General features: G+C 45.2%; 1 protein-coding gene across 9 annotated transcripts in view; it reads right to left on the bottom strand.

Annotated features, from left to right (window-relative positions):
* TP53BP1 (tumor protein p53 binding protein 1) overlaps positions 1-13,089 on the bottom strand; it is a 68,685-nt gene that overhangs the window by 3,599 nt on the left and 51,997 nt on the right. For 8 of the 9 annotated variants that reach the window (XM_004273930.4, XM_033435629.2, XM_033435627.2 and 5 more), the window contains 6 exons: positions 9,874-10,145; positions 9,061-9,210; positions 8,335-8,765; positions 5,142-5,333; positions 4,507-4,722; positions 2,687-2,902 (listed from right to left, as the gene is read on the bottom strand). In XM_004273930.4, coding sequence (XP_004273978.1) covers positions 2,687-2,902; positions 4,507-4,722; positions 5,142-5,333; positions 8,335-8,765; positions 9,061-9,210; positions 9,874-10,145 — 1,477 coding nt within the window. The remainder of the gene's footprint in view (positions 1-2,686; positions 2,903-4,506; positions 4,723-5,141; positions 5,334-8,334; positions 8,766-9,060; positions 9,211-9,873; positions 10,146-13,089) is intronic. The other variant, XM_033435628.2, reaches the window with a different exon arrangement.

The following is a 13,089-nucleotide window of genomic DNA, read 5'->3' as shown; positions in this document are numbered from 1 at the left end:
AAACTCTAAAGGGTTATAAGAAACTCAGAATACAGCAAGACTATTTCTGTTTTGCCGTGGCATCCTCGACCCATATCAATATATCATGCCACAATTTTCAGTACCAGCGCTCTGCTGCTGAGTCACTGCCAAGGCCCCGCACAGCTCTTTATTTGTCTCAAGACTTCTATTTTATGTCTAACTTAATCCAGGACCGTTTCTAGTCCCAACCTGTTTAGATTTTAATCCCCATCTATATTTCCTGCATTTGTGTAATCAAATATTACCCTGTCTAGGCAGTCCCTTTCTCTAATTTTTCTCAGTTAGTTTGGATTTAATTTTCTTTACTTTTGACTTCATGAATGGCCCTGCCAACCAGAGGCTAAAATGAACAGGTTTTTAATTCCATCATCTAAATCAAGGATGAAGGTACTAAAACCTAACTCTGGAGTCCATCCCTGTGGCTGATGGGTCCCTGATGGTGTGCCACCTAACGAGACTAGGTGCCATATTCTTAACTCGTTACTAAGTATGTCTCACAAGACTGATTCAAATATTTTACTGAGCTCCCGATATAAATAAAAGAGATTCCCATTTATCTGGAAGATATACCACATAGTTTCTTAAAAACTGTAATTCTGTGGAGGACCATTCTAATACAAACGTCTCGGGCTTTTTGAGACAGACGAACCTTTAAACATTCTCATATACCAAAAATATCAAAGGATTTTGGTACTGTTGGGGCAATGTCTAAGGATGAAGGAGCAACATAAAGCAGACATATTCACCATAACCACACTTTCTATAAGAAACATGGACATCCCTCTAAAAAACTGTCCAAATTCCTCCTCATTTAGACAAAACCTACCTCCCCTCACACATGGTTACAAGAATGGGATTAAAAACATGTGATATATCTGCCAAGGGGAATGGAGGGAATTCTCAGGTTTATTAAATCTCACACAGGCTCACAGATTTTGAAGGAATTTGACAGTTTGCATCTCATACCAAAGCCAGCTTTCTTAGGCATGCTGTACTAATCAACAAATAAAACATCTATAGAGCTGCTTTGTGAAGTTCTGGTCTAGGAAAGGGCTAGGAGTGTGCTGAAGAATAAAGACTAGAGTCCATCAATATTGTGAAAGCAAAACCAGACCACGAACACTGTTTTGATACCATGACACCTCTTCACAGAAACCTCAAGGGACTCCCAATCCCTTATGATCAAAGTCAAACTACATTCTTGGCTAGGAAACTCCTCACACACCTCATTTCCCACTGTACCTATCTGAATTGTCTGACAAACCAGGCCTGATCCACACTTAATCTTGAAACCCCCCCACTCTACACCTGCTCCCACACCCTAAAGCCTCAATACTCACGACTGTTTGTGCACCTTCCAGATAGTATAAACCTCAATTGCAACTCCCTGACCACCCTTCCCACGTCCCTGAACAGATCTCCACATAGCTGTAGCTGGTGAGATATAGCTTTGGTTAATTAAGAAAATCAGGGGCTTCCCTGGTGGTGCAGTGGTTAAGAATCCGCCTGCCAATGCAGGGGACACGGGTTTGAGCCCTGGTCCGGGAAGATTCCCACATGCCGCGGAGCAACTGAGCCCGTGTGCCACCACTACTGAGCCTGCACTCTACAGCCCGCGAGCCACAAATACTGAGCCCGTGCGCCTAGAGCCCGTGCTCCACAACAAGAGAAGCCACCACAATGAGAAGCCCGTGCACCGCAAAGAGTGGCCCCCTCTCCCCAACTTGAGAAAAGCCCACGTGCAGCAATGAAGACCCAACACAGCCAAAAGTAAAATAAATAATAAAATAAATAAATTTAAAAGAAAATCATCCACATACCTGAAGCGCCAACCATCACAGATCTGCAGTTGGTGCTATTTTCTGATAACGATGTTCCCTGATTCGATTCCCTCTTGCAAGACTCAGCATTAGTCAGAACTCTAACTTGTAGAACATCATTCCATTTGGACTGTTAGTCTTTGCAGACACATTTGGGTACTGCACTGCTGTCAGTCACTTATATTACAATGTATATTTGTACCTGCCCAGTTTTCTCTCCTAGATCACACACTCTTTAGACATGTCAAATAATTTCTACCTCTCCCCATTGCAAGTCTACTCAAACCCTGAGTAACAGACAACATAGAAATGTGTAGGTTTAGTTTAAGGTTGAAACACAAGAGTTGAAAAGGCCTAGAGGCTCTTTCTCTGAAATCACCCTGGGACACTGGGTACCTCACATTCCCAGTCTTACACACAGACCTCAAGAGAATAAACTTCACTCTAGCCCCTAGAACACAAATGGGAAGGATGGCAGGGCATTCAGAAACCTGACTGACATGGATGATTTGATTGTAGTAGGTAAAGTGAACGTTGGGTTCTAAGTCCCAAGTCTACCATTATCGTGGATAAAAAGCAATTATTTGACCTCTCCAAGCTTGTTTCCGCGTCTATAAAATGTAACATCTATCTCCCGTCTGCCTCACAGGATTGTTTTGAGGAACTGATCACTAAAAGGAATCCTGTGAGAATAGTCTATAAACCAAGAAGCAGGGTTAAATTAATTTTCCCTGACCGTGATTCCAGTTGCCACTTGCTCTTCCTCCTCTACAGATGGTTCATAAAGTGAATGGAAAGGAAGGAAGTACAAATGTTAGAGCCCTCAGGGCTTCTTAGGGTCTTACCCTCCTCTTCCTCACTGCTTCCTGTAGGACCATCTGGCAATTTGGAGCGGCTAGCCAACTTGTCAGTTGTTGTGGCCATGGTGAGGAGAAAGGCATAGCCCAGAAACAAGGTCTTGTTGAGGGGCAGAGGCCCTCTCTGCTCTTCCAGGGCAGAGGGTTCACCCATGTTGTCTCCACTCTCACAGGGGCTCACAAACTCTCCTGCCCCCACTGCACCTGGGAAGGACAGAGGCACAGGGTACAGACCATTCCTGGGCACGATGGGATGTGCAGGCAGTGTCCTGATGAACTTTTTTGAGCTATAAACCAAAGACCAATCCTATGGCCAACAACCTAGGAACAAGTTTGCAGTGCACAGAAGTTCTATGTATTTAAGTTTTACAGTCATGACAATGTATACATTATTTTCATAAGTGAAAATCAACTAGTATTGTTTTTATACAGCCAAACCAAATACTTCTGAGGTCATCTGCAGAAAAGGTGATTCTAATACAAAGATAAAGTAAAAGTGAAAAATGTTTGGAAATCTTCAGCCCACTTCCTCTGCCCAGTGCCCTGATTTCCCCAGGATATGTGATATCTTGAAGCAGCCTTTGAAAAAGTGGGTTCACCAAGAAATGTCCCCAGCAGATACTCCCACCCAATCCCTGACCCTCACCAGAACAGTGCACAGAACTTTGTAATAAAGTGTTTTTACGTGTTGACGGAACAATATCAAAACAGCCTGCTTCAACTGCCCCAGTTTTCAACACCTGGGAGTAGGTAAGTGAATCAGCCAGTCCAGAACACCCATGCTCGGAGTGCCCCAATAAATCCTCGAGAAGAAAACAAATACCTGACTTGGAGAAGCTGAATCGTAGGCTCATTAGGAGGCTAAGATGACAGACAGGTCATGCCTCCCTAAAATAAAACCAGCAGCAAGAGAACAGTCTGATGTAGCATGTATAAGCCTGGGCTTCAAAATCAGACTGCCTGAGTCTGAATTCTGGATTACTGTGTCACCTTGGGAAAGTTAGCCAACTTTTCTGTGCCTCAGATTCTTCAACTATAAAGTGAATTCTAGCACCTATACCTCATAGGGATTATATGAGGTAGTATGTATGACGCACTTAATTCCATGCCTCACATACCCTGAAACACAGCAGAGGTGTTAGATAGATATGGAGATGACACAACTCAAATACACAGGAAACAAAAGCAGCTCTGGTGCCAGGACGATGTAACAACCAATGAACTTCCTCAGTTTGCGAGACTCAGAAAGCGCCCTTGGGGCAGACTCTGAGGACTTTACCTCTGTGTCTCCAGAAGCCACAGTGGCTGGGCCTGGGTCACAGCAGAGACCCAGTAAACAATAAATGGATTGAACTCCTCTATTAATATGACTTGAGGGACTAGAAAGGGGTTATTTGGGGGTAGGTAGGGAGAGGGGAGATACAAGCCAAGGTACTGGCTTTCAATAGGACATCCGGGAAAGCCAAAGGGCCCTGAGCACAAGGGAGAGGGGAGCAGAGCTTCTGGACGGAAATGGTGCCAGGAAAAGGAAGAGGTCTAAGAAAAATTTCACCTATTTTGAATCTGCTCAAATGCATTACATTTCCTCTCTCTCCTAGAACCAACACAGGGGTCAGCGGATGTTGCCAATCAAGACCCGGCTTCCTATCTACCCAACTGGACTCTGCTGGGAGATGGAGGTTTGTGCAGGACTCCAGCTTTGTAACTGGGACGGAGGAGCCATTGCGTGTATCAGGCTCCGTCTCTCCAGCAGCTGACCCTGCATTTGCTGTGGTCTGAGGGAGAATGAGGCAAAAGGGAGCACTCACCAGGTTTCACAGTGGCAGATTTCCGGCCTCGCTTGGCAGGGGACCGTTCCTCCTCAGAAGTGGTAAGTTTTCTTTTGCCTGAGGGAACTCCGGTGGAGGCACGAGGGCTTTCTGTGATCTTTCGGGTAGGGGTTGTACTGCTGCTGCTGGAGGCAGTGGGGGTGGCAGGGGAGCTGATGTTACTTCGCCGCTTCCGTTTCCCTTCCACCAAATTGTCTATGGGAGGATAAGCCGCAGGTGAGTCAACTCCCATGGTCTGAGGCCCTGAACGCCAAGAAGCTGGGCACAGCCTGATTCAGAGACCGCCACACCCTTTCCCCCACCTCCCATGGGGGCAGGAAGCCTCTTTTAAGGCCACCATATTTTCTGTTTCAGTCTCTGCCATGACTAAAATGTGCTGGGTCCCTTATAGAACTGGGTAGGCCAAAAAAAATCTGAGGACTTACTATTTGGTCTTGGCGAGAAAACAGAGCTATGAAGTGGCTCCAAAAAAACTGGCTCATTACCATCTCATAAACGACCAAGGAATGATAAGATTCAGGGAAGCATTACTGATTGCTCTAAAAACCACTCCTCCTACCACAAGCAGGCCAGGGTCCAGAGGCAGTTAGCTGTTCAGGAAGCAGAGGTCTTACCTAAGCTGATATCTGCTGCCTTGGTGAGGGGCGTCACTGCCTCATATGGGCCTAGGCCGTACTGCTCTCTCAGTCTGTTTCCTTGCTCCAAGGACAAGATGACAGCCATTCGCTTATACCACTTCCTTTGGCCTTCTTTTTCAATGCTGTAGTACAGCTCTCCAGACTCCTTCCTATGCCCTTTCACCACTCCTGGGTAGGAAAAACAAAAAACCGGCTTGCTGTTTAGGCTGTTCAGCATCCACTCAGAGCAGGCCTGAGTCAGGGAATTAGAGGAGGTACAACAGAGGACTGCAGTTAGGGCTGCACAGAACCCTGGCTGTCAATCCCAGACACCGCACCACTTAGGGTACATGTAGACACCACCCAGGGACTGGACCGTGAAGCTTCTCAGCAGAAGGAGCCCTTTAGTTATAAAATAAAGCTTCCTAAAGCCAGCCTTTGTGGGTTGTTAGCGGTTCAAATGGTTCTTGAAGTGAAACGGCATGTGGTTTGTTAAACAGTCCCATTACAACTTTACTAAACCTTTCCTTCTTGGTTTCTTTGGAGGCTGGGTGATAATTCTTGAGTTAAGTTGTAGATGAAAGATGACATCATTCAAAGAGAGAAAGCATGTGTCTGTGTAGCAAAATCAAAATAGAGATATAGACCAGAGACAGGAAAAAAATAAATCCTGCCTCTCCTCCCTAATCTTCCCTCCTTATTATCTACTTTTCTGCTCTTGTTCTGATTCAGAACCTCAAGATAAGGGCTTTAGATTAGAAGGAACACGATGTGGGGTATAAAAGGAAACTGGGCTAGAATTCAGGAGACCTGAGCCTAGGCCTAATTCTGCTACCACCAAGCTGTGTGATCTTGGGCAAGACCCATTTCCAATCCTATAAAAAAGATACATATATAAATATAAACATAAATGCAACACACATACGATATAAAAACAGGGCACTAATGTGAATACTTTTTCATTCCTATGAACAGAAGGGTTCATTTGTTCTCTCCCATTAGCCTGTGCTTAAATGAAGGGCTAAAGAAACCCAGAGCATGCACCAAGGGGGAAAAAACGATAGAGGAGAAAGTAGGCCTTGGTTCTCTCCCTCACCTATGCCACAGAATCACTCTCTTTCCCCTTTGCTTGTTCATCTCCTGGCTTAAGTCTCTAAATCAAAAAGACCCCTCAAGAGCACAAAGAAGCCCAAGGCCAACAATACACTTCACACTAATGACGAGCTACTAGAACTAGAAGCTGTCTAGTGTTAACATTAGCAGACAGCCTCAATAAATGGGACACAGAATCCCCTCCCCTGTATGCCATAATTCACTCAGGATAGAGAACTGCCTCTCTCTTAAGAGGGCCTAATGTGGACCTCCAAGAGAGGCTTCACACCAGAAAGAGGAACAAATGCATTTGATACAAACTATGTTAGGTCACAGGTCATAAAAGATCTCAATCCATGTGCTACTAACTGATGCTACATGGAGCTAAGTGTTATCCAGAACTAGAAGGTGAAGTGGCCCATATAACAATGAAATAAAGGGGCAAAGAGCAACTACTCAGGAGTCCAGATCACGAGAAAGTCTGAAGAGACTTCAATAGAGGCATTTTTGCCCATTATATACCAATCCTTGTTCCAAAAAATCCCCCAGAAAAAGGATGTTTTTAAATGACAAACTCAATGCAAACATGTATTCCCAAATTACTTCACAGAAAAGAGGCAATATATTCAAAGAATGGGCACATGAAACAGTCATAACAGACAGAAATCTCTCACCATTACCGGTACAGGGAACTGTACCGGTTTTAAAAAAAAAAAAAAAAAAAGGCACCATTTTTCCAAACCAGAGAGTAAGTGGTGGGTGTGCAGACATACAAACACAGCACTAACAACCTCCTCCTAAGCAAAAATATCTCAATATATTTGCCACATTCAGCTACCTAAGGTTCCCATCAAGAAAGGCAGTAACTTTACAAGTCAGTGGTGAAAGAATAGAAAATGGAAAGGGAAAAACACTAACTTTACAATGGAGAAACTTGGCAACCACCACCTTCACCAATGATGAAGGTTAATATCAGCAGAGATGCCCTTTGGATGTCACATACTGCCCTCCCACATACAATGTGTTGAGAAAGACACTTCACTTCTGCAGCATTCCTTTCAAAAACCCATAACGCCAATCTAGAGAAAACATGAGACAAACCCAAACGGAAGGACATTCAAAAAACACCTGACCAGTACTCCTCAAAACCGTCAAGGTCATGAAAAACAAGAAAAGATTCAGAAATTGTTACAGATCAGAGAACAAAAGACACATGAGGGGGCTCCTCTGGTGGCACAGTGGCTAAGAATCCACCTGCCAATGCAGGGTACACGGGTTCCAGCCCTGGCCCGGGAAGATCCCACATGCTGTGGAGCAACTAAACCCATGTGCCACAACTACTGAGCCTGTGTTCTAGAGCCCGCAAGCCACAACTACTGAGCCTGCGCTCTAGGGCCCGTGAGCCACAACTACTGAGCCCACAAGCCACAACTACTGAGCCCACGTGCCACTACTACTGAAGCCCATGCACCTGGAGCCCGTGGTCCACAAGAGAAGCCACCGCAATGAGAAGCCCACGCACTGCAACAAAGAGTAGTCCCCGCTCATCGCAACTAGAGAAAGGCCGCGTGCAGCAACGAAGACCCAACGCAGCCAAAAATAAATAAATAAATAAATTTATTTTAAAAAAAAAGAAAATAAAAAGACACATGAAGACTAGATGCAATACAGTAATCCTGGATTGGATCCTGGGACAGAAAAACGACATGGAACAGCTGGTGAAATCCAAAAAAGTTGGGAATTTAGTTAATAGTAATGAGCCAAGGTAGTTTTCTTAGTTTTGACAAACGTACCATGCTAACGTAAAATGTTAACAACAGGGAAAAGGGAAAGCTGCGTGAGGGGTTCATGGGAACTCTATATACTACTAATACTCTGTACTTTGCAACTTTTCTGCATATATAAAATTTTTCAAAAATAAGTTTATTCAAAAATACACAAGCAATAAAGAAGAACAAAAAAGCCAGGGGTGAGAGTAACCAGTGCTAAGAATGAAATACGACTTTAGAGAACACAGAAAAGTACTCAGGCTGCAGTGAACGCTGTTGGTACTGGAGGACTGGAGAGGTGTTAAGAGAGGTCTTGCCTCTTTTATTACCTGCACTGAAATACTCATCCTCCGAAAGGGCTGTCACTTCTGTGTCCAGTGGGATGGGGTCACACAGCAGAATGTCTTTGCCCAACACATCACACTCATACCCATCATCAAAGAGCAATTTATACTTCCCAGCTCCAACATCTCGTGTGATTTTTCCAGAGTAAAAATAGCCATTGGATGACCACTTGGCTACAACACGGAGCCCTACAAAGCTGTTCCCTGGAGAGGAGGCATCTAAGCCATCAGAAGGGCCAGCAGCAGTCTGGAAAGGAATCTCTGGAGAGTCGCTTCGACGCAAAGCACCAGCACCCATGTCTGCTCGTCTGGTGGAGTCTGGCACGCGGGGCACAATACGGGTGAAGGATTTATCATCTGGCGACATGCTGGGTGAAATGTCCTCTATGCCCAAGGGGCCAGGCACAGCTGTTTCCCTAAAGAGAGATAAGAAAAAGGAGAAGGCAGTGAGAATAAGCAGAGAGCAGTACTTATCTACCAATTCTCCCACTCCTTTGTCCATGGGTCTCCAGCCCATTCTTTGCTAACCCATCACAGGCAGAAGCCTGGTGTCTCAGCAGCCTCACTCTGAACCCTGCCCACTCCCCGGTCAGTGTGGGCCCCTCTTCTCCCTCCTGACACCCCACATACTCTCTACTCCCCTCTCTGCTCTCTACTCCCTTTTTTTCTGAACAAGTCATAGACTAAGTGTATCTCACACTACCCGGGTACCTGGTTCCAGTGGTCCGAGAAGGCGGGCGGCCCCTTCGCCCGCGCCCACGAGGCGTGACGGGAGCCTTCCCTCCCTGTCTGATGCCAAGGCCCGCATCACCATCCTCCTCACACACTGGCGTCCCTGTCTGACTGACCCCTTTTCTAGGACTAGAGAATGAAGACAGGTTAGTCTGATAGCACCTGCTACTGGATCCTTTCTTCACAGTCTCCCCTTGGTCCTCAGACTACATGCCAGGCCAACACGTGCCGAGCCTCCAGGGCAGCAGGAAGCTGGTCCACACACCCACCACCCAATCAGCTGGGAGCAGGAGTACAGGGTAACAAGTAAAGGACATCCTTCTATGCAAGTCTACTCCCTCCTGACAAAGCTTCCTACTGCTGCCCTCAAAAACAGCACATCCATTTCTGCCCTGCCTTCTCTTGTACTTCAGGCTCTGGATACCTGTAGAGGAAAACAAAAAGCTAGGGAATGTGTCAAGTTGGGGCCGCTACCCCAAACTTTCTGTACTCCCAACCAAAACACTCATAGGCTGCAGAAAATGGGGGCTGGGGGACAGGAATATGTGCCAGCTTTCCCAAAGTCCCCTCACCTGTTTTCTACAGTTTCTCAGGAAGTCTGCCTCCCAGAGGGCTCCACCCTACCTCCCATGCAAACCCAAAATAGAAGAGGAACGAAAGGGGAGGAAGAGGAGTTGATTTATCCTAGGAGGAGGATGCGGGGACTTCCCATTACTCCCCTTTTCCCGTGATATTAAAACGTCAGCAACCCTGCCCCTGCTGTGGCTCTCTCTCTGGAGACCCTGTCTGCACCTCAGTTTTCCTGGGCCTCCTCGGGAGCTGGGCAAGGCAAAATCTGCGGGTTCTGTCCCACTGGTTTTCCCTTTGAGTGGTCCGGCTCCTCTCCCTGAGCTGCCACTGCTGTGCATGGCTGAGAGACTTGTCCCACTTGACGTGCGGTGTAAGCTGGATGCCTTGGAGGAGAAGGAGCTGATATCCCCCAGGTCACCTGAAGAGCCCCCAGTCTGTGAAGGGGAAACTTCAGTTTCACACTCCTGACACTCTACAACTGGCTCTTCAGTCTCCTGCAGGGAAGAAATGGATACAAGAGCTTAAAAAAGCCACAATAATATAATGCTCATGTGATGGTTGGAAAATCCTAAATGGCAAGAAATTTCAATTCTGAAAGGTGGGAATTAGGAGGGAACTAATTCTATATCTTGCTTTGAGTAGTGATCACATATAACTGTCAAAGTCACTGAACTGAACATTTAAGACCTGTGCATTCTACAGGGAATACATATCTCCATAAAAAATAAAATAAAGGTGGTACTAGATCAGAAGAAAGAGACCTCTATCCTGAGCTAAGTTAAATTATCTTTTTACTGGACAAGTTCACAACCTTTGGCTGCTGAGAACCCAGCAAGGATTCCAACCCAGAGGACACAGGAAATTCCCTGTTTAACAGAAGAAAGGTAAGGAAGTAGGTAGGTTAGAGGAAGAAGTGGTTAGGAGCCCTTCTGGGTACATGATTATAGCAGTGGGTAGCCTTACATGTTTTTTGAAATTAGATATTTTCTATTACCTTTCAATATGTGATCAAGGAAATTAAAAATTATAGGCAAAAATAGCTATATAATGGTATCACTGTTTACCAAAATGAAAACCAAAAAGGCAATAATCAAAATATATGAATTTCCGGTATCTACAGAGGACAGGAATATCAAACTGACTTTATCTCACTCGCATGCCTACTTTGATGGATTGGTAGTGGTTGCCTGGAGCTCAGTTTTAAGCAGCCACTAAGGCTAATTCCCAGGTTTAGTGAGGAAAGGTTCTAGGACCAATCAGCAATGTCCTCTATGGGCACAGGATTGAGAAATTACAGCACAGGTGCTGCACATTTGCTTTCCTACTCTAGCCTGTTCATGCCTTATTGTGCTAATTATCAGAGAAAATATGGAGAAGTTTAAGACAGACTCTTCCCTCAAAGAGTTTAAAATCTCTCTGGGAGACAGTATGCAATGCACACATGTTTTAAATAATGCTATAAGATGATTAAATGATTATTTTTGACCACTCCCTTCTTGAAAATCTCTTCTCCTCTAAAATCTATAAAGTCACTTTTTCTTCCTTTCATTCTACCTCTTTAGCTACTTCTATTTGCACTTGTTTTCCGGTTCCTCTTTCTCTGCCTATTCCTTTTAAATTAGTATTTCCCAGGACTCTGTTCTCATTCCTTTCCTCACTCTCCCATGCTTTCTCTGGCCAGTCTTACCTGACTTATTCCGGCCTGTTTACCAACAATACAATGATGACTCAGCTCCAAATTCACGGATGCGAATGCCTACTAAACTCTTCCCCTTGTATGTACTAGGGACACCTGCAGTTTAACCGATCCAAAACTCTATCTGTCATCTTCTCTTCATTTCCTTGCCTTCAATGAATGAATCCTGGACCTCCCCAGTGTAACTCATATCCCCTGCAGCTCTCTGTAGCACGGGCTGGTTTTTCTCAACCAAACCTCAATTCAAGAGTTTGGAGATGAGAGGCCTCCTTGCTCCCCACTGCCATTAACAGATCATTTCTAACTCCCCACTTCTTGCTCCTACCAAATCATTATTTGCCATTCTGTTAAACTCTCTCCTTCCCTCATTGTTACTCACCAACATTCTATCAATTACTGACTCTTCATGCATGAACACCTTACACTCCTGGTTCACAGCCTCCCTTCCACCGTCATTTTCCGAGGCTAACATCCATCAGATGACCCATCCAGCAACAATCTTTCCTGATCTAATTACCACCATTAACCTTTTCCTCTACTCTACCTCAGCCATCTGCTACTACCAGGGTCATTACCAGAAGCTGCACCACCTCCAGAAATCTCACCGTTCTCCAGTCACCATCTCCTATCATCCAACTTGCCTTCTTTAGCTGGATGTGAGTCAGCATAATCTGCCAAGGCCACTTGACTAAAGCAGGTGCTGAGAGCTCAGAACTTAAGTCAACTCCTTCTCTTGGACACGGCAAATGAGCAGGGGCAAGACCAGCCTAGAGGGCTGGGACTCCAGGCTGTGTCTCAGTTGGAGAGTAGGCCCAAAGAACAGTAGCTAACTATACCTGCCTTTGCAACTGTTCAAAAGTTGAGCCCTTGCTCTTATAATGACTTGGGCCCAGGCTCCAAGGTGGCCTCATGATCTTTTTAATGTATTTGCTTATTTTTTTCCTGTGCGTCCTTCCTACTAGACTACAGAGGCCACATTAAGACAGAGTAGTGACCACCTTCTTTCCTGGATTTATCCTCAAAATAGCACAGTGCCTGCCACAAAAGAGGTCCTCAGTAAATATTTACTGCATGAAGGATCTCCTCTCTCAAACCAGTGTCCTATTTATATTCTCTCAGTAAATGGTACCACCATCTATCTGCCCAGGCAAAAAGCCCAGGCATCATATATGATTCCTCCCTCTCCCACAATCCCCACATGTAGGAATTCACCAAAGTCTGTCAATTTCACCTTCTATATATGTATTTTTTTACATCTATTTCCCTCCTCTCAATCCCCACTACCACTGTCCTAATTTGACACTCATTGCCTCTTGTCTGAACTATGCCTCTAACCTCTCCCATTCCAATCAATTGTTACACTGCTGCCAATCGGACCTTTCCAACATGCAAATCTGAGCATGTCATCCCTTTCCCCCAAATTCTTTAAAGGCTTTCCATCACACAAAAGATAAAAATCTAAACTCTCTTCTATGATATACAAAGCCTTATGCTCTGGGCCCCTACCATCCTCAAGAGCACCCTCTCTCACAATTCCCTACCCTACCGTCCTTGTCACATTCTAAATATTCATTAAGCATGCCATGCTGTCTACGTATTTACAAACCTTTTCATTCTGCCTGCAGCGTCCTTCTCCCCTGCCCTTCGATCTCATCTGCCGCACTTTGAGCACTACATCTTCTGTGAGGCCTTTTAGTCACCTTCAGGTAAGTTAGCAGGCTCTGGCCCCTCTTTCTAACACA

The sequence above is a fragment of the Orcinus orca genome, chromosome 2 (assembly GCF_937001465.1).
Source record: "Orcinus orca chromosome 2, mOrcOrc1.1, whole genome shotgun sequence".
NCBI classification, from domain to species: domain Eukaryota; kingdom Metazoa; phylum Chordata; class Mammalia; order Artiodactyla; family Delphinidae; genus Orcinus; species Orcinus orca.
The sequence above is the reverse complement of the archived record's forward strand: the minus strand, read 5'-3'. Positions and strand labels throughout refer to the sequence as shown.